Consider the following 22468-nt stretch of genomic DNA (forward strand, 5'->3'; position numbering starts at 1 on the left):
TGCAAAGATACCAGGATAATAGAGTGGTTTACCATTTCCTTCTATATCTTATTTCAAACATGAGGAAACTGAAACAACAAGATTAAGTGTCTTGTCTGGGTTCACATAGCTATTAAGTGTCTGAATTTGAACCCAAGAAGATGAGTCTTCCTGATGATTCCTGGTCTTGTGCTTTAACAATAAAATTTATCCCATCATCTCTTATATTATAACCTTAGAGTTATCTTTTAACTTTCTCCTCTGCATTATTTCATAGTTACAGAGAATATGTATGTTGGAAACATTGTGTTGCTAGCAACAGAACATTTCTAGTTGGATTTGGTAGCCCAACAAATTGGATTTTATCATTGTAGGCATCAGTTACTCAATTAAACAGCAAGTGTTTATTAACTACTTATTATGTGACAAGTACTGTGCTAAGTGCTGGAGATTCAAAGAAAGACAGGCTATCCTTGCCTTCAGGCTGCTTACATTCTAATCCTAGAGATAACCACTATGAGATGGTACCTGAGAGTTGTTTTAATTTGTATTTCTCTAATTATTAGAGAGTTATTAATTATCTAGTTATTCTGTCATTCACAGCATTTAAAAATATGACTGTTTATAGTTTGTATTTCTTCTTCCATAAAGTACCTATTCAAAACTTTTGACAATTTAACATTTGCAGAATAGCTCTTTTTTAATATACATTTGAATAGATTTCCTATATATTTTAGAAATAAGAATTTTATAACTGTATGGACATGTATACATATATTGTATTTAATTTATACTTTAACATATTTAATATGTATTGGTCATCTAAGGGAAGGGGTGGGGGAAAGTAGGGGAAAAGTTGGAACAAAAGGTTTTGCAATTGTCAATGCTGAAAAATTACCCATGCATATATCTTGTAAATAAAAAGCTATAATAAAAACAAAATAAATGAAAACATTACACTAAAAAAATAATAATAATAATAAGGATTTTTTTTTTTTTTTTTGAGGCTGGGGTTGAGTGACTTGCCCAGGGTCACACAGTTAGGAAGTGTTAAGTATCTGAGACCAGATTTGAACTCGGGTCCTCCTGAATTCAAAGCTGGTGCTTTAGCCACTGCACCACCTAGCTGTCCCCAAAAATAAGGATTTTATAAAAGAAATTTGTTACTTCCCATCTGCTTACTTCCCTTCTAATCTGAGCTTCATTGATTTTGTTTGTTCAAAAATTTTAAAAAATATATTTATTCAAATGTGTTCACTTTACCTTCCATGAACCTCTCCTATCTCTTGTTTGGTCTTAAATCCTTCCCTTCTCTCAGAATCTGAAAGGCAATTACTTCTAACATTCTCTAATTAATTTATTTATAATATCCTTTTGCATAAATAATGTATCCATTTGGAATTTGTCTTGGTATACAGTTGGTAAGATGTTGGTCTATAATTAATTTGTCAGTTTACACTCCAAAAATTTTTCTATTAATTTTTGTTGAATAGTGAGTTTTTGCCTCAATAACTAGGATCTTCAGATTATGCTACTTAATCAGTAGCAAATTATTTTTGGCAATTATTGTTTGCAATCTTTTTCTAGTTTCCTTTTTCCATTCCCCTTGGTTTTGTTAATTGCTTTGATATTCTTAACATTTGTTTCTCCAGATGAATTTTGTTATTTTTTCCCTTAAACTTCAAAAAGTAACTCTTTGGTAATTTGAATGCTATCTATTTTAGAAAATTATCATTTTTATCATACTAATCCAGCCTTCCTGCATGAGCAATTAATATTTCACCAATTATTTAAATCTGGCTTTATTAGTACAGAAAGTAATTCATTGCATAGAGAGAATTTTGATGTGTGTTTTAGTGGGTAGAATTTCAAATATTTTTTACGTCCTATAACAATTCCAAATGAAATTTATTTTTCTATCTTTTCCTGCTGGATTTTATTGGTAATATACAAAAGCACTGATTATTTATGTGGGCTTATTTTATATTCTGTAATTTTCTTGGAAGTTGTTAATATGCTACCCAGCAACACTTCTCTAGACTCTACCATCTTATCCCAATAACTTCATCATTCTGCAAGACTTCTTCAACTCCAGAACTCACAACTTAGCAGACCCCTTCTTCTGGGGCCCATCCTTCTCAGAGGGTAGAAATGGAGAATGGAGAGTTTCAACTAGTAACTCCACTTAGGAGGTCAATTAGGCCAGTCATCTCTTCAGTTCCCAACTGGCAAGCTATGAACTTTGTGATTAGCCCACTGTGCCAGGTATCTTTCCCCTTTCCTTCTTTTCAGATCCTTTTACATGTTGTCTTTCCTTATTAGATTATAACTTCTTGAAGGGAGGAACTGTCTTTTTTTTTTTTTTTTTTTTAATTCTAAACACTTAAGACATGCATGTCACATAGCCAATACTTAATAGATGTTTATTGGATGTTACTTGTTTTAATATGTTTTTAGTGAACTCTCTAAGGTTCTCTAAATAATCATATTAACTGCAAAAACTAGTTAAACTAGTTTTGAGTCCTCTTGTTTATGCATATTTCTTCAATTTTTTTTCCTTGTCTTATTACTATACATACCAATTCTAGCATCATTCTGAATAACTATGATCATAATGAACATCCTTGCTTTATCTCTAATCTTATTGGAAAGATTTCTAGGTTATCTCCTTTAAGAAGATTCTAGTTCCTTATCTTAGATAGATCCTACTTATAATGTTAAAGAAAGCAGGGCAAATCATTTTACCCCAATTGTCTCCCCCATCAAAAAAAAAACCAGACAAGAAAGCATCATTTATTCCTTTGGTTTTTGGTGTTTTAAAGAAAATTAGTATTTTATTTTGTCAAAGAGCTTTTTGTTGATATAATTAGATGACTTTTATTGTTCTATTAATGTAGTCAACTACATTTATATTTTTCCAATTATGAATCAGCCCTGCATTAATAGTATAAATCCAACCAGTTAATAGTTTATAATCTTTGTGACATTTCTGTAGTCTCCTTGATAATATTATATTTAAAATTTTGCATCAATATACATTAAAATAATAGGTACATAGATTTCTTTTTCTGTTTTAGTTTTTTTAGGACAATATTTGTATTATGGAAGTCATTAGGGAGAACTTATTTTTCTGTGTTTTTATAATAGTTTATTTAATATTAGAAGTAATTGTTCTTTAAATATAAATAATAGGGGCATCTAGGTGGCACAGTGGATAGAGCACCAGCCCTGAATTGAGGAGGACCCGAGTTCAAATGTGGTCTCAGACACTTAACACTTCCTAGCTGTGTAACCCTGGGCAAGTCACTTAACCCCTGCCTGGTTTCAAGTTTTTGTTTTTCTTATTCTTTAGGAGTTCATTTATAGCTTATTCAATTTCTTTTTCTAAGACTGAGGGTTTTTTTTTTTTTTAATTTAATAGTTTTTATTTACCAGATATATGCACGGGTAATTTTACAACATTGATAATTGCCATACCTTTTGTTCTAATTTTTCCCCTCTTCCCCCACCCCCACAGATGGCAGGTTGACCAATACATGTTAAATATGTTAAAATATAAATTAAATACAATATATGTATATAAGTCCAAACAGTTGTTTTGCTGTACAAAAAGAATCGGATTTTGAAATAATGTACAATTAGCCTGTGGAGGAAATCCAAAATGTAGGAGGACAAAAATAGAGGGATTGGGAATTCCATGTAGTGGTTCATAGTCATTTCCCAGAGTTCTTTCGCTGGGTGTAGCTGGTTCAGTTCATTACTGCTCAATTGGAACTGGTTTGGCTCATCTCATTGTTGAAGAGGGCCAGGTCCATCAGAATTGATCATCAAATAGTATTGTTGTTGAAGTATATAATGATCTCTTGGTCCTGCTCATTTCACTCAGCATCAGTTCATGTAAATCTCTCCAGGCCTTTCTGAAATCATCCTGCTGGTCATTTCTCACAGAACAATAATATTTCATAACATTCATATACCACAATTTATTCAGCCATTCTCCAATTGATGGGTATCCACTTAGTTTCCAGTTTCTGGCCACTACAAAGAGGGCTGCCACAAACATTCTTGCACATATAGGTCCCTTTCCCTTCTTTAAGATCTATTTGGGATACAAGCCCAGTTACAACACTTCTGGGTCACAGTTGGATAACTTTTTGAGCATAGTTCCAAATTGCTCTCCAGAATGGCTGGATGTATTCACAATTCCATCAACAATGTATCAGTGTCACTGTTTTCCCACATCGCCTCCAACATTGAGCATTATCTTTTCCTGTCATTCTAGCCAGTCTGAAAGATATTTAGTGGTATCTCAGAGTTGTCTTAATTTGCATTTCTCTGATTAATAATGACTTGGAGCATCTTTTCATGTGGCTAGAAATAATTTCAATTTCTTTTATCTGAGAATTGTAAGACGTAGTTTTTTAAATTCTCTATTTCTAGTTATGTTAAGCAGGGAATTTTATATTTATGTAAATATTTGTCCACTTCATTTAGATGGCCAGTTATATTAGCAAATAATTGGGCAAAGTAGGTCCTAAGAACTTCCTTTATTTCCTCTTTGTTTTTGAATTCACCTTAAATTTTTGATACTTGCAATTTAATTTTTTTAATTTAATTTTGTTAAGTTTTTTAAAGCTATCTTCTGGTTTTATCTATCAATTCATTTTTTTCTTGCTTTCAGTTTTGGTCATTTCTTTTTTCAGCTTTAGGTTTGTATGTTTAATGGGGGGATTGTCTTTACATTTTTTCTCTCTATATAAAATTTCCCAATTATTATATGCCAAAACAATTTTAATTTGTTGATTTCTACTTTTTCTTTGTTTTCTTCCTTTTTTTAAGTGCATGATCCGTCCATTCATCTGTTCTTTTTGATTTATTGATCAAGTTGTTTAGAGATATAAATTTTAACCCAAGGATTTCTTTGACAAAATCCCCCAAATTTTTTATATGTGGCCTAATTGTTGTCATTATCTTTAATGAAAATTCTGTTCTTTGTTCTTTGACCTTTAGGATTAATTTATTGAGTCTCCAATTAGTTTAACATTTATTTCAAAGGTTCTTTATTGAATATGATTTTAATACCTTTTAAAATATGAGTATAATATTTCTGATTTTTATGCAGTTGCATGTAGGTTTTTATACCTTATGATCAGTTTTTGTGAATGTGTCATGCATAGTTAATACACACAAACACACAGACACACAGACACAGAAACACCCACACACCCACACCCACACTTTTTCCCTTGAATAAGTTATTTTTAGAGGTCTAAATTTCTATAATTCTATAAAGCTAAATTGAAGTCTTACTTTTCTTCCCAAAACTCATGTAACTTTAAGAATATAGATACTATGCCATACATTACATTAACTCTTTGTTATACCTTTTAGCAAAATTTAGCTTCCCTTCCCTTTTTATCTTTACTTAGGTCTATTTTTGCTATCTCTAATTTTTTTTTTTTTTTTTTTTTTGGTCTGATTGCTACCTCTGTCTTTTTTTTTTTTTTCATTCAGATGAAGCATAGTAGATTTTGCTACAGCCTCTTACTTTAACTCTAGAGGCATATTTTGGTTTTAGGTACATTATTTGTAAACAATATATTATTGAATTATGTTTTCACATCCATAGTGAAACGGGAAGCCTGAAGAAATTCTCTCAAGGAGAAAACTGCCTTGAACTTTACCTTCCTACCCCACCCAAATTCATAGCCCCATTCAGTTATCCCCCATTGATAATACCCACTACTGATTAAACTTTTTAATAGTTCCAAGCTCTGGGATCTGTCCATAAAACTAAGTACCCTCAACAAACCTCTTCATAAAATCTCCTAATTGTATTAGGGGCTTTTGTCCACTAAGGAAGTCTCTTTCTTAGTGATATTCAGAAATAAACTTTCCTATTCTTTGCGATAGAGTGAATTCTTTCACAAGAACAAGTGCTCATATCCCATCATTACTATCATCCTCTTAAATTGAATGAGCTCACCTCATTAACATTCACAATTCTGACTATTGATTGTGCATTTCCCTTCATCCTATTCATTTGTACTTTTGTTTCTTGCCTTCTCTTTAAGTTTGTTTTACTTAAAATTAAACCCCCTCAACCTATTCTCTTACTTTTCCCCTTTCCTCCTTTCCCCCTTTCTCCTATTTCCTTGATGAGTGAAATGTTTTTTTCTGAATCCAACTTTTTGTATATATGAGCTTTTCCTTCCTTTGATCTTTAAGAAACTAGTCCTTTCAGATTATTTATTCCTTTCTCATTCCCAAACCCTCCTAGCTGATGCATTATCAATTCAAGAAGATGTGGGTTTTGCTCCCTTTAAGAAACTAATCCTTTCAGATGGATTTATTCCTTTCTGATTCCCAGCCCTTACTAGCTGATGCATTATCAATTCAAAAAACTAGGACCTTTGATTCTAAAATCATGGTCAAAAGCACCCTTTTGAATTCCATTAGGAGATCTGGGCCTATCCCTGCCCCCAGTGGATCTGAGCCAACTTGGTACTCCACCTACGGGCCCCTTTAGCTAAATCTCTCATTATAAAAGAGCCAAGCTGGAGTCCTCTCTTTGCAGAGGTTCCAAACATGGCAGCCTTACACCTGGCATGCCAAGGATCTCTGCCCATTGGAACATTGATTCCAGAGCCCTCTTCTCTTTATCTAACACCTTTTACTAACTAGATTTTAACCTTACTTCCAAACCCCAAAATAAACCTCTTTTATCAATTTAGATTTTCGGGTCTGTAAATTCCTTTACAGGGGACTCTACGCTACCACCAGATCTCACTTATCCATAGGGATTGCAGGGGAGCTCTATTTGACTCCCTGTACCCCAAACCTGCCCTAGACCTCATTTAACTCTGTATTTTTGTACCAAATCCAAAGGGCTTGCAGGGAAGCTCTATTTGACTCCCTGTGCCCTGAACCTGCCACTAGACCTCAATTAAACCCTAATTTCATTTAGATATCCCAATTCTAGACCTCATCAATTAATTTCAAATGAGAATAAGGTTAAAGTATTGCCTGCCCCTCTACTAATTTCGTCCATATTGTCTGTATATTTGTGTACATTCTTCTTGAGCTTATCAATTTTATGAGATTCATTTTATCCATTTGTCCCCTACTTTTCCCCACCCAAGTGTGTTTAGTCCCCTCTCGTTCCATAGGTTTTTTAAATACTGATAACATGAAACCACTCCCTATATCTCTGCCTAATTTTGATTAGAGTTAGGAAAGGAGGACCCCCCTTTTGGATCGGCGTAAGGATAGTCCAGTGACAGTGCAAGAGTCCCCTGTAAAGGAATTTACAGGCCCGAAAACCTAGATTGATAAAAAAGGTTTATTGTTGGGAAGTAAAATTTTGTTAATAAAGTTGACAGTAGAATAAAAGGGCACCGGAATAGGTCCGGTGGGCAGAAACCCTGGACATGACTGACATAAGGATGCCATGCTTAGGACTTCTGCAAAGCGTGGACTCCAAAGCAGCCCATTTTATAATGGGGGCTCTTGGTGATCTTGAAGGTGGGTGGAGTCTCAGGCTCCTGGTTGGGTTTTTAGCCAGGGTCAGCATTGAATAGAATTCACTGGGTTTAAACTGTGGGGGTTGGGAAAACCTAAGTTAGCTCAGATCTGGTGGGGGCTGGGGAAAGCCTGGATATCATTAGAATTCAAAAGGGTGCTTTTTGACCAGGATTTGTGAATCAAAAGATCCTAGCTTCTTCAGCCATGGGGGAGTTTGGAAACCAGAAAGGAATCTTAAAGGGATCTCAATCCCCATCAATTTGACTCCCTCTGTGACTTTTGATGATGACAGAATTTTTAGGGGCACTTGCTCCATTTCCTCCTGATGAGGTTCAAATTGTGAGGTTAGTGATAGTGAAAAGGTTAAGAATTGGGGTGAAAAATACCTTCTGTTTAGAAGCACAGGTCCTGTGCAAAAAGAATTAGCAAACCTGAAATCTGTATAGCAAAAAGGGATTTATTGGCACTGAGAAGTCAGCCAGCTAGAAAGACAGATTTCTTAGTGGGTAAAAAGATCCTGTTAGGAAGATAACAAAGGTTAACACTGAGAAGAGAATATCTTCAGCAGTGGGCATAGTCTTTTAGGACTCTGCAAAGATATCTGGACATGTACCCCTATATATTGGGGCTTGCTTTGATCTTTGGCCCAGAGAAGGGAGCCAGTTCCTAAGAGACTGATTTTCAATTCAATTTAATATTGAATGAGATTACTTAAGTGGGAGTTTGAGCCACTGAGAATGGTTTGTGGCAATTCAATGGAGAGTAATTGACCAAGATTTTTGATTGAATGAAACCACTTAACTGGGAGTTTGTAGGGTTTTCCCAGGGTCTGAGAGCTTTTGGAAAGGCATACACATCTGGTCCCCCCAAAAGATCTCAGTTTATGTCATCCCCACCTTGAGCCTCTTTCAGAGGAGAGTTTGGACAGTTTCAGGGTTCCCCCCCCCCATCACTCCTATTAGAATAAAAATAGTTTTTCCTTGTTTATATGATTGCTCACATGTGTTCACCATTTTTGTGCTTCTCTTGTTTTCTGGGTTTGAATGTCAAATTTCCTACTCAGCTCTAATCTTTGCATTGTAAAATTTTGGAAGTAGTCTTCTTTATTAATAATCTATTTTTTGCCCCTTATAGGATTATGCTCAGTTGTCCTAGACACGTTTTCTTGGTTGAAAACCTCTATCTTTTGCATTCTAGACTATTATATTCATGTTCCTTTTATAGTAGTGGCTGTTAAATTATTTATGACCCTACTGTAGCTCTTGAATTCTTTCTGACTGCTTGTAATAGTTTTTCCTTAACCAAGATAATTCTTTCTATTTCCATTTTGCTCTTATTCTTTGAGATCTGGGCAATTTCTTCAAATTTCAATTTTTCTTGAAATATGATGTCCAGAACCTTCATTCATTCACTCATTCCTTCATTTTGTCATGTCTTTCAAGTATTCCAAAAGCTCTTAAATTACCTTTCTTTGATCTGTTTTTAAGGTCAATTATTTTTAAATATAAAATCTTACATTTTCTCCTATTTTTTCAGCATAGTTTTACTAGTCCTTCTTGTCTCAAGAAGTCATTACCTTCTATATGGTCAATAGTAATATTCAGTAAATTTTTCTTGATTCAGGTTTTGTACATTTTCTAAACTGTTAATTTTCTTTCTAAAATTCTCCAATGTTCTCACTTGGTTTTAAAAATAATTGCATTTCTTTTTTAGACAAGAAAAATCCAACCTCTTGTTTCATTTCTTCTAGTAATTTTAGTTGGACTTGTGACCAAGCAGTATTTTGCTTTGAGGCTTTATCTTTAGATAATTTAGAGCCATCATCTTCTTTTAGGTTTATATCATAGACCTTTCTGTCCACAGTTAACAGCTTTTTATGATGGGACTCTGTAGTTCTGCTCATTCTTCCAGTGTACTGCTTGACATAAGATTTATCTTGAGGTTGTGCTTTTCATGCTTCTGCAGGGAATGTTTAGGCTGAATTTTTGTCTTTTGGGGTCCTATATTTTTATATTATTCAAGGATATCAGGAACAGTTGAAGCTAGGCAGCTGAATGATAGCAGGGCTCTAAAAATGAACTAATCTAAAGTAATCCCCTAGTCTGAGTTTTGTATATTATTGACAAGGACTAGGTCCTGTAGCTGGTAAAGTTCCATAGTTTTAGACAGATTAAACTGAAGGCTTATTATTGGTCTGGGTTTCCTGTCCTGTTTATTTTTTGTTTGTTTGGTTTTTTTGGGGGTATTTTAAACCTCTACAGACTTCAGACTTGACTGGAGACTATAATTTAGATACTACTCTGCTACTGGGATCATAAGCTACGTAGCTGCTGCTTGTATTCAAATTTGCTTCTTGCTCAATGTATAGACAAACTCATTACAATTCCTTGATCAGGAGCATCAAATTTGGGCAGAGGTTCCCCATTCAGTCATCCATAATTCTGTGACTTGGAATTAGTTAGAAACACCCTAATGAGTTGGCACCTATTTCTATACCTCAGAACTTTTATAGGGTCTCTGTAAAGGGCTGAAACTCTGAGCTGAAGCATTGAGGTGGGACAACAGAGCACTTAAGACTAATTACCGATTGGACAATAGTCTATTAGAATTTGATTCTAAGGCATCCAGGATGCTAACTCAGTCTTCACAAGTCTCAGTGTCCCTGTAAGGTTTTGGGACCTCATTTTGTCTTTGTTCAATCCCTGAGATTTGAACTCTGTAAATATATGTGTGTACAACTGTAAGCTTAAAGTTAATGATTAATTACATTTTCCCAAAATTGTGGCTCCCAGACTAAATTTTTGACTTCCAAAAATGTAGGTAAGAGGTAAGAAACTTTATCAAACCTTCAAATTTGTTATATAGCATGAGGAAAAGCAAATTTCCATAATTTTTTTAATTGGTGAAATTCAAAATACTACAATAATAGAGTACAATTTTCTGTAATACAGGTCTACTAAGAATAGAAATCTGGTTTCTAGGTGGTTCAAAGTTAAGAGTCTCCTATCATCAAAACTGCAAATATTCACGTTAATGCTGACATGTAATGGGATTTATATATAGTATACTACCAAATATTAATATCAATCTATGATTTTAATTGGGTATATTCATCATTTGGGAAGCATTTGAAAGTTAGGTGGAAGCTTCTCAATTACAGAGTTAACACTAGTTTCAGCTCAGAAAACATATGCTCTGTAAATCTTTATGGGAACAAATATATTGCAAAGAAATGTATAAAGCAATTTAACATTATTTCTGATTCAAATGTTATTGAATTGACTTTATCACGATATATTTTGCATATAAATACTGTTTTGTCTTGAAGTTTTCATTTGAATTCACTGTAAAACATTATCCAATTTGCAGCAAAAGCTAATTTCCAGTCATTTAGTGTTTAGTAACAGTAGTTGAAAGCACTTCTCATGTGGAAAAAAAAAAATCCATCCCAGCCCTAGGCTCAAAAAATCATCATATTTTGTTTTCTTTTATTTTGATATTATGAGTTTGCACTGATAGGAAAAAATGTTCAGTATGTGTGTAAAACCACAATTGCTTGACTCTCATTATAGTGCAAAAGCTGTCAGATAATAAATAAATGAACAAGCACAGCTGTGCTGCAATAAAACTTTGTTTATAAATACCAAAATTTGAATTTCATATGTTAACGTATCAAATTATTGTTCATCTTTTGATGTTCTACAATAACTTAAGAAAGTAAAAACCATTATTACTCTCATGGTCTAAAACAAAAAAGGCAGAGAACCAGATTTGGCCTATAGGCCATAGTTTGCTTATCCCTAGTATAAGTTATTTGTGGCATCCTTATAGGCCAAACATTATGCTTAATGAAAGATTAATCAATAATCAATAATCAATTATTCAATTTGCTCCCTCCATGTAATCTCACCAAGCCTGACAATAGGGACAGAACAGAAGTTTTGTTCTATTAGCTCTCTATTGGATCTCTTCTCTGAGCTGCCCAACACCCTAAGAAGAAATAACCCTGACACTGAGTTCTGATGATATTGTTTCCTAAATTTATTCAGCAATGATTTAACAAACTTGTAACCCATTCCAGTGAATCTGAAACCCATTATGCCAACCCCATTCCCTAATTTTTTATTCTTTTCAACTAGCAAGAATCTTCCTTCTCATTTTCCTACCTCAACGCCTTTCCAACCACCCCCAATGAGAAAGAAAGAAAACAAAACCCAGTACATATTATCAAGCAAAACAAAATTTTTTTGTTGGCTTATACACACACACACACACACACACACACACACACACATACATACACATTTCTCATTCTGAGTATTTCACCAATCAGAAAGGGGTAACATTTTTGGTTGAATTTTCCCTTCCAGATGAATGTGTGTGTATATAAAATTTATAAATTTTTAGATGAGATAAAAGAGGCCATTTTTTGCCCATTTTTTACCTACCCTTAATCACTGATTGGGTGTTGGCTTCAATAAAACTGTGACCTATTAAACATCTTCCCTTAAGAAGGCCAAGGTCTCTCTCTCACTGCATTCAAGGTCATCTCCAGTTGTCTTAATCTGTACCTTGTCACTGTACCCAGATGTTAAGTTAAACTGGTGATTTTGCACAGCCTTCTCTCACTTAAATTCTAATCACACCTCCCTGAAGTGATGGTGCTCTTTGAGAATGATAAACAAACATGTTTCATTATCAGTCTTCTGGAATCTTGGCTAGGTCATTATAATTCTTTCATGCTGAATAAATTGTTTCCTTAATTTTACTCATTTTATTCTCAATCAATTCATATAAGTATTTACAGTTTTTCTGAATTTTTCATTTCTTACAATTATAACTTTTATCATTTCTTATAAAATAGGATTGTATCACTTAATATATCATACTTTCAGACATTCTCCAATTGATGGGCACCTCTTCAGGTTTTTGTTTGTTTGTTTTGTTGTTGTTTAAGTTTTTTGGTTATTTATTCATATAATCTGTAATGTTCTTCTCTAAAGATGTAATTTTCTATGACAGCCAGTTTCTTGGGGGGCTTCTGGGAGCAGCTTTAGTTTCAGTTCAGTTCAATAATCACCTCAAATTCAGACAAGTATTAAAGTCCAAATCTTTTCTCTTTCCTTCACTTGGGGCTCGGCTAGCTTTTCTGGAGGCCTTCCAGATCTTGCTTTCAGTGTTTTCCACAGGACAGCCTGCCACCACTTCTCTATCTTCCTCAGTTCTGCCCAACTGAATCCTGACTTCTCAATATCCCAGAGTCCCCTTTGGCCCTGAGAGCTTCTTGCTTATATGCTGCACACTGAGTATACTCCAATCATTACATCACTAGGAAACCATTATTTGTTGTAGGATTAAATCAATGCTAAATTAGATTTACCTATTGTCTCCTCAATTCCACTAAGTACCTTGTTTCAAGTTCTGGATCATAACATCGCCTTGTAGGAGGCAGATCAATCATACTGAACCATGCTAAATTAGATAATTATTAGGAAAATCTCTCCATTACTCCACATTCCCCATTCTCCCTTCTCCCTTATTTTCTTATCAAGTGAAATTTGTCATTGTGGCTTTCTCCTCACCCCATCCTTCTCCTTAATTTATTATTTGCATATAGATATGGGATTTTCTCAAACCTTCATTTCCCTTCCCTATAATTCCTCTTCCCTTCTCTTTCCATTCTTATCAAATCAGAAAAAATAAATAAATCCTGAGACCTCCTTTGATCCCTGTTGAAGAAAGCATTCACAGAGGACCATATATAATTTATACTTTACTCTCAAAATTGTTTGCTTCTTTAAATTTTTCTATTAACATTTCTGTTTAAGCTTTAAAGTTTCTATTCAGCTCTGATCTTTTCATCAGGAATGCTATTTAATGTCCTCTATTTAAAGTTCCATTTCCCCCTATAGAATAATACTCAGTTTCACTGCCTAAGTTTTCTTGAGTGTAAACTTGCATCCTTTGGAACATATTCCCAGATGTTCTTCTATATGGCTGCTGAATCACATGATCCAGACTATGGCTACTTAGTACCCATATTCTGTCTTCTTGTAGTATTTTACCTTTGATTTCAAGCTTTAGGTTTTCCTATAATATTCACAGGAGTTTTCATTTATGCTTTTCTTTTAAAAGATGACTGACCAGTGGATCCTCTCTCTTTGCACTTTGCTTTCTGGTTCTAAGAAATCTTGACATTTAAAAAAAATGATTTCTTCTAAGAGATTCTTGCTCATGTTGTTTGGGTAATCCAATAACAACTTTTTCTCTCAGATCTGTTTTACAGGTCAGTTGTTTTTGCTAATTTTCTTTCTGCTGAGGCAATTGGAGTTGTGACTTGCCCAGGGTCACACAACTAGGCAGTGTTAAGTAGCTGAGGCCAAATTTGAACCCAGGTCCTCCTGACTTCAGGGATGGTGCTCTTATCCACTGTGCCACCTAGCTGTCCCTACTATTAAATCTTTTTTTTTGCCCAGTCTTAGTTTGAACATTTCTTATCTCATGAAGCCATTAGCTTCTATGTGGTACATTTTGTTGCTTGAATCAGATTTTGTGCTGCTTCTAATAAGCTTTTCATTCCCTTTTGTTTCTTTTCAAGTTCTAATTTCTTTTTAGTTGTCTTCACTCATTTCATTAATAAAATATTGCTTTATCTCCTTCAGGAATTCATTGAATCCATACCTAAGCTCTATATCTTTTTTAAAAAATATTGATATTCTGAAGTCATTTTTTTTTCAGTCTTAAGCATCTCTATCATCCTAAGTGTTTCTGATTTTTTGTTGTTTGCTCAGTCTCACAGGTCTACCTTCTGACTTCAGACTTGATGGTGGGGGATAAGTGCACTTCTGGAGGGAAGTTCTGTTGCTTTCTTGAGTACAAATTTTGCTATTCCAAGACATTAGGAACAGTTTAGTCTGGGGACCTCCAAAGGCTTTTAATAGTTTAAAAGTAGTCTTATCCACTCCAAAATCTGATCACTAGCCTATTAATCTGCACCGTGCAAGTTCCTAATTTAGGTTTTGATCTAAATTGCTGCTAGATTCACCCACTATTAGCCAGATGAGAAACTGCTCATTCAGTAACAGAACTATAGACTCTCCTTTGGTCTGGATTCTTTACTTCTAGATCTCCATCTTTCAGAATTTATGTTTCTTAGTATACTGCCTAGGATCTGTGGCCATTCATTACGGCAGAATGCTAATCATTGGGTGTATGATTGTCCTGGATCTGTGACCCAGAATTAGGTAGTGGCCCTCAGGTGGCATCTATTTTTATTACAATTCTGTTCTACCCCTTCCCCATGAGTATGGGTTTTTAAATTGTCTGGTGTCCAGCTTCTTTTTGACTACCAGTGTATTTTCCTATGTACAATCATGGCCAGATGTGATCTCCTTATGGAGACTTAGGTAATCTCAATTGCACCATCAGTGCAGAAAGTCAAATTAGGAGAATGTTGAAAGATTGCCAATCTCACTCATTAAAGTGGCTTTTCCAAATCTTTGCATTCTTTCTCACATAACCCTTATTTCCCTCTCTATCTCAATTGAAAACTATATTTCATATTTCACTGAATAAAACTGATACCAATTGTGGACTTCTGCCACTATTTCAAATTCCACTTTTTAAATAATGAATGAGATAGTCTAAACCCCTTTGTATACAAATGATTCCATCGTATTTTTATCTTCTTCCAACAAACTGCCTCCTGTCATTCCCAATTTCACTATCCTTAGTCTCAATCTACTGCTTCCCCAATGACATCTCATCTTTTAAAAAAAAAACAAAAAAACCCTTCATTTGATCCACACATCCCCACAATTCCCCCCCCCTTTTTTTTTTTTGCTGAGGCAATCGGGGTTGACTTGTCTAAAGTCACACAGCTAGGAAGTGTTAAGTGTCTGAGACCATACCAGATATGAACTCCAGTCTTCCTGACTTCAGGGTTGGTTCTCTAACCACTGTGCCACCTAGCTGCCCCAATCATCCACTATTTCTTTCTCCCTTTTGTAGTCAAATTCCTTGAGAAGGCGATCTACAAACAATACTTGCATTTCTCACTAATTCTAGATAGATCATATCCTGACCATAGACATGTTCACTGGCTAACCCCTATGTATAAAATATTCTACTTCCTAATCTCAGCCTCCTTGCTTCCCTGTAGCACTGCTGGATCAAAGGGTATTCACAGTTTGATAACTTTTTGGGCATAGTTCCAAATTGCTCTCCAGAATGGCTGGATTCTTTCACCACTCCGCCAACAATGTATCAGTGTCCCAGTTTTCCCACATCCCCTCCAACATTCATCATTATTTGTTCCTGTCATCTTAGCCAATCTGACAGGTGTGTAGTGGTATCTCAGAGTTGTCTTAATTTGCATTTCTCTGATCAGTAGTGATTTGGAATACTCTTTCATATGAGTGGAAATAGTTTCAATTTCATTATCTGAGAATTGTCTGTTCATATCCTTTGACCATTTATCAATTGGAGAATGGTTTGATTTCTTATAAATTAGGGTCAGTTCTCTATATATTTTGGAAATGAGGCCTTTATCAGAACCTTTAAGTGTAAAAATATTTTTCCAATTTGTTACTTCCCTTCTAATCTTGTTTGCATTAGTTTTGTTTGTACAGAAACTTTTTAGTTTGATATAATCAAAATCTTCTATTTTGTGATCAATAATGATCTCTAGTTCTCCTCTGGTCATAAATTCCTTCCTCCTCCACAAGTCTGAGAGGTAAACTATACTATGTTCCTCTAATCTATTTATGATCTCATTCTTTATGCCTAAATCATGGACCCATTTTGATCTTATCTTGGTATATGGTGTTAAGTGTGGATCCATATCTAATTTCTGCTTTCAAGAAGACTTTCCAGATATTTTTTAATTCTAGTGCCATTCCTCTGCTGATTTACCAGTTTTCTTATATGTGTGTGTGTACATATATATATATAAAATACATATGTATGTATGTATATATATATGTACAGTTGTCTGAATATTGTCTCCCACTTGGTCTGTGAAATTATTGAATGTCTTTTGCCTCTTTCAGTACTTCCAGTACTTAATATAGTGCCTGGCACACAGGAGACATTTATCAAATAACAAATGAGAAAATTTAATTGACAAATCTTTCCAAATCTACAAATGATTATTGACTGACTCCAATAAATTGCAACTCAAATTTTTACACATATATTTTCATTTTATTTGCTATACATCACTATGACCTTATTGTTATTGAAATCCATTACAGGATTATTTAGTCTTAACTCCACAAAGACAATAATACTGCTGTGGAAGACCAAGGAAGAAAAAGGTGATATTTATTTACAATTCCTTACATTGTAAACATTTAACCTATATACTGTTACTAACTTCTAACAAGTATTAAGAGATTTACATAGATAATTAAGGAAATGATGTCTTTATTTCCATTCAAACTCAGCAATAGCATATTATAACAGAGCATCTGCTCTGATTAATTACCTTAGCAGTAAATTTTCTTCAGCTAAGTATTTAACTTTCAAAAGAACTAAATATACTAAAGTGCTATACCTCTACATCTACTTAAGCCCACACAGCTGGCTTTTATTCCATTTTTAGAATAATTTAAAGTGCTATAAGCAAACTGTCAATCAACACTTTCTATAATAACAAAACTACTTTTAAACATTAATTTACAAGATAATATACAATGTTCATCTGGAATAGCTGAAGTTTCAGCACAAAATCACTGTCACACGTATAACAGCAGTTTTTGTTTTTTTGCATAACATAGAATATAAGCTTTGAAGTGAACTGTTTTGATGAATTATTATTGCCACAATGGTTTATTACTGATTTTCCTACAAAAGAGGACAAGAACTACTGATATATTCTAGCCTGTCATTTTTTTCTTGAGGTCACGACAGTAAATTTGCATATTCCACGAATCTACTGAGTTACAATATTGTCTACTATAGTATATGACCCATGTTGTTGTTGTTTTTTTTTGTTTTTGTTTTTGTTTTTTTAGCGCTGGTGCTAACTGTAATTTACAACATATATCCACTCAATTTTTTTTTTCTTTTTTGGACAAGAATAAACTATACTTTTGGATTTGAAGTGCAACAAGGCTAAAACAACAAAACTATAAAATAGTATATTTGATATTTTATGCTGAAGAAATATGCATGTATTTCATAGTCTTTGTACTTCTGATAATGCCCTGCTAACCTACAAATAAGTTAATACTATATTTTCTTGCTTAATATATTAAACCAAATAGAATCATTAAGTTCTCATACTCCCTTGCAGTTTTACAAATCTTTAACAGAATCCATTAGTGTTGTTTCCCCAAACCTGCAAGTGTAATATAATTTAATACAACCAGCATTTTCTCCTCATTGAATTTTTCTAAAATGGAACTGAGAATGCCTTCTAAATTAAAAAAAAAAAAAAAAAAAAATGGTGCTGTTATACTCAGGTGAATTAAAACTAGACAGTATCCTTTAATTTGGCATACAGTTTTTTATGTATTGGTTCTACAATAGAAGTTGGTCACTTTCAACCTCAGCAGTACTGTAGTCTATCATTATTTATAACTTCAATCTATGCCCCACATATGCTATTCCTTTAAAATAACATAATTTTAAAAATTACTTAAGTGGAAGTTCAACATAGCAGCACTAACATCAGAGAGATTGTGATGATACCAATTTTTAAATGGAGTGGCCACTCATTTGTTAAAAATGCAGTCAAAACTGCAAGTAATTGTACTACATGGCACTAGTTTAAGTATTACACCTTAAGAACTTAAGCGGTAGGAACATGATTTTAAAAAACCTTCCAAAATTATACCTAAATAAATGGTGACACAGACTCATCTAAAATAGTTAGTGACATGCTATATTATATTGCTTCATGAACTTTCCCAACTATGCTTGTCCGTGTCAGGTTTGGGGCATTATCTTGGTAGGAACAGTAGTTATTCAAAAGCCCATATTTCAATGTCTTGAATAAAGAAATCTTCTTTTTTAGAAAGTGTATGGTTCCCAAATGTTTTACAGGAATGACTTCTACCATGGTAGAGATCCCCATCAAGCCAAAGTGCAAATTCTCCCCTGCAATTGGGAAAAAAAAAAAAAAAATTATTAGAATTCTAAAAATAGTTTCAAAAGTAAAATTACATACTTGAACTGTCAACAACTCCCAAAAATCTTCATTGTCTATTTTCAGTTTACTGTCATCCCTAATCCATTATTCTATACCTTCTTGCTGTTTCCATATCATGAGGCATTCCCCAATGATTAGGGGTCTGTTACGTGTATATGTTGGAAACATACAAAAGGATATAATCCCTATCCTCCTTTACATAGCAAATATAATATATATTCGTGAAATATGATGTAAGCACTGAAAGACTTTCCAAAGGTAGATTTCTGGGAGGGCAATGGGAGATAAGGCATATGGAATAACTCTTAAAAAAAACAAAAAAACACACACCTAGGGTTGGAAGCACTGGCCATGTACAAGACTGAGTGTTTAAGTTTGGATGGGGCAAATCACAGGGACTACTATGAGGATACAATAGTATGGAGGCATCAGATAATAAAAGGTGCTAAATGCCAAAATAAAGAGGTTGTATTTTATTTGGTAGGAAAAAGGAACCTACTAAAGGGTTTTAAGCAAAGACATGAACATATCTATGATAAATGAAGATTGATTTGAAAGAAATATGACAATGCTATAAAAAGAGAGTAGTACCTAATGTAAACAATCTGGTATAGGATCACTATGAAAAACAAAAATTATTCATCACCATATTATTTCAAAGTTGCTATGCCAGGGAATATTTATAAATAATATAAGCAGTTGCAAAGCATGGGCATTTTTGTTTCTTTTCTTTTCTTTTTTTTTTTTTTAATCCATAGACTTTCTTTTAGTCTGGGTTTAGTTTCATTTAGTCAGTGTAAAGTCAATCAACATTCAGTCAATAAGCATTCATTAAATACTTACTATGTACCAGACACTGAGCTAAACATGAGACATAAAAGAAGGTTAAAAACCAGTCTCTGCCTTTAAAAAGCACCCATTTTAATAAGAGATACAGCATGTAAATTCAGTTTCACAATACAATTATATGAAAGAGGAAGATAACTGGATTTAAGAACTGAATGAGTTAATCAGAATGACGAATTTATTCAGAAACAATGAACATATGTATATTTAATGTGATAAAGCAGTTATATGTTACATGTTAAACTACGGCACTTTCAGCCAGAACAGCAAATATACATAATTATATATAAAAATAATTCCATTAGCTTCTGAGGTAGAGGAAACCAGATGGCATTGTGTACACTGTTAGATCTGGAGTCAGTAAGACTTGAGTTCAAATCTAGCCCTTGTCACTTATGAGCTGTGTAACCATAGGCAAATTACTTAACTTGTATGCTTAGTTTAAATGTCTGTAAAATGGAGACATAAACTCCCAGGATTGTTGTAAGGCTCAGATTAAATATTATTTGTATAGCATTTTGCTATTTTTAAAACATTACATGTTTATTATTATCATCATATCTTGTGTCCCACATTGATGTTAAGCTCTTCTTTATTAAGGAATATGAACTAGGTTCATTTAATAATAAAGATATAATTGACTTATAGACTTGGAAGGCCCAAATCATTTAAGGTAAGGAAATTCGGGTATATCTCAAAAGAGTTAGATCAACAAGATTTATATAGATTCAGATTCAAGAGAATGCAGGTTTTTTCTGACACACCTGGCAAAAGCTAACTGCTTTTATTTTGAAATTTGAGTTTGATCTTACCAATATATTCAAAATTTTGTGAAAATAGCATTATCGTCTCAAGTCCTTAACAGAGAGAAGTCTTCAAAAATAGCTATTATTTTCAATAGGGAATGCTAAAATGTCAACAAAGTAAAAAAAAATCTTCCAAGTACGTAGATTGTAATAACAATATATGTTCAAGCCTGACTGATTTAGAAATAATCTAGGACAGAGTCTTAAAAAGAATAGAGAATCTCTTTTATTTGATGGTACAGAAAAACTCCAAATTTATGGAGTTTTATTACTTTTCATAGCAGCTATTTAAAAAACAGTTTTGTTAAATATATTAGTCAGGATATACAGCAGTTTACCAAAAATGCAATTGAGCATAATATACTTTTTATGGTACTGCAATGACTCTACAAATCTTAAAATGTATTAAAGGCTTCACATATAGACATTGTGATATTTTGTCTCTTAAAAAAAAAAAAAAAAAGATTGACCTAAATTAGTCCAAAGTGAATGAGAGCATTGCTACTAAGCGAACAATTTTGGGGGGCCCAGAAAATTATAATCTATATGGATGGAGATGGAGCTACTGAATAGAGTTGTAAGAAGTCATAACTGTACGTGCCAATTGGCTCCAGAGCAAATGTATGCCACTTAATCTCACTTGGGCCCTCATTAAAACTAGGCAGTCCATTTAACTTTCCCCTTTATGCTAGTGCTTCTTAAAGTTTTTCTACTTGCAACCCCTTTTCACCTGAGAAAATTTCACATGACTCCAGGTAGATAGATATATACAAGTTATACAAATCAAACATTTACTAATAATCATGAAGAAATTGATGTTAGAACAATTCTTTGGTATATAGACAATTTTACCATTTATTAAAGATGAAAGAAAATTTGCATACTGAGATGGATATGCTTGTTTATTTTTACATAATGAATTAAATCTTGTGGAATATTTAGTAGCTTTTATTATTGCCAAATATTTCACAACCCCCATATTCAGTTATATGACTCCATATAGGGTTGTGACCCACCCACAGTTTAAGAAACTTTGATCTATACCACTAGCCTAAACTGTCTTTACAAATCATCTTTTCTCTCATTTAAAACCTCTAAAAGCACCACTTCTCTCAAACTTCTTACCTGAGGATCTCTCTTTTTTTTAACTCAGAAAACTGAGCCTATTCACTACAAACTTGCTCTTCTTCCCTTCATCCTCCATGTCACACTACTTCTTCTTTTATCTAGTCTTTGAAAAAGTGGAAGTTTTTTCAAATCAAATCCTAACTAACCAAAGCTAACCTCTCTACATGTATTCTCCCATCATCCCCAGGAGAATTCTACTATCATTCTCCCACCTCTTTCTAAATCTTCTATTTCATTCTATCTACTGGGTTTTCCCCTGAAGTCTACAAACACCTCAAACATAAAAAAATACTATCATCCTGTCTCCTTCCTTTCTGACTATACTCCTTAAAAAGTCCATACATAATTTCTACATACTGCTTTCACTTATTCTCTTGTAAGGGGAAAAAAGAACTGCTTCAAAAGGAAGCTGATAACATGTGTGAATTTGGAGTGGATAAAAATGGGGGGAAAAAGAAGGGGGACAGAATAGTCTAAAATCCATTTTTCAGTCTTTTTAAAAATATATCAGTATTAAATAAATTAAAAGAAATTTAATTAAAAAAGTAATTCAAGTAAATTAAAAGTAAAATAAAGACTCATACCATAATGTTCAAAAATTGAGGGTAAAGGATAAATTATCTAGGTTATTTGCACATAAGCCACAATTTGGGAGACAGAAAAGACTCCTTTTTTTTTCTTTTTTTATTAAAGCTTTTTATTTTCAAAACATATACATGGACAATTTTCAATATTAACCCTTGCAAAGCCTTGTGTTCCAAATTTTTCTCTCCTTTCCCCCTACTCCTGCTATATTGTAATTCAATATATGTTAAACATGTGCAATTCTTCTATATATATTTCCACAATTATTGCACATGAAATATCAGATCAAAAAGGAAAAAAAAATGAGAAAGGAAACAAAACACAGCAATAACAAAAAACAAAAAAAATATATTGTGGTCCACATTCAGTCCCCAGAGACCTCTCTTTGAGTGTGGATGGCTCTCATCATCCTTGAAACTGGCCTGAATCATCTCATTGTTAAAAA

The 22468-nt window shown here is 33.6% G+C and overlaps 1 protein-coding gene across 1 annotated transcript in view; it reads right to left on the reverse strand.

Annotated features, from left to right (window-relative positions):
- Window positions 1-16685: 16685 nt before the first annotated feature.
- Window positions 16686-22468, reverse strand: part of OXR1 (oxidation resistance 1) — a 586011-nt gene continuing 580228 nt past the window's right edge. The window contains 1 exon segment of the mRNA XM_074267139.1: window positions 16686-18606. Coding sequence (XP_074123240.1) covers window positions 18471-18606 — 136 coding nt within the window. The 3' untranslated portion in view covers window positions 16686-18470.

The sequence above is a fragment of the Sminthopsis crassicaudata genome, chromosome 1 (assembly GCF_048593235.1).
Source record: "Sminthopsis crassicaudata isolate SCR6 chromosome 1, ASM4859323v1, whole genome shotgun sequence".
NCBI classification, from domain to species: domain Eukaryota; kingdom Metazoa; phylum Chordata; class Mammalia; order Dasyuromorphia; family Dasyuridae; genus Sminthopsis; species Sminthopsis crassicaudata.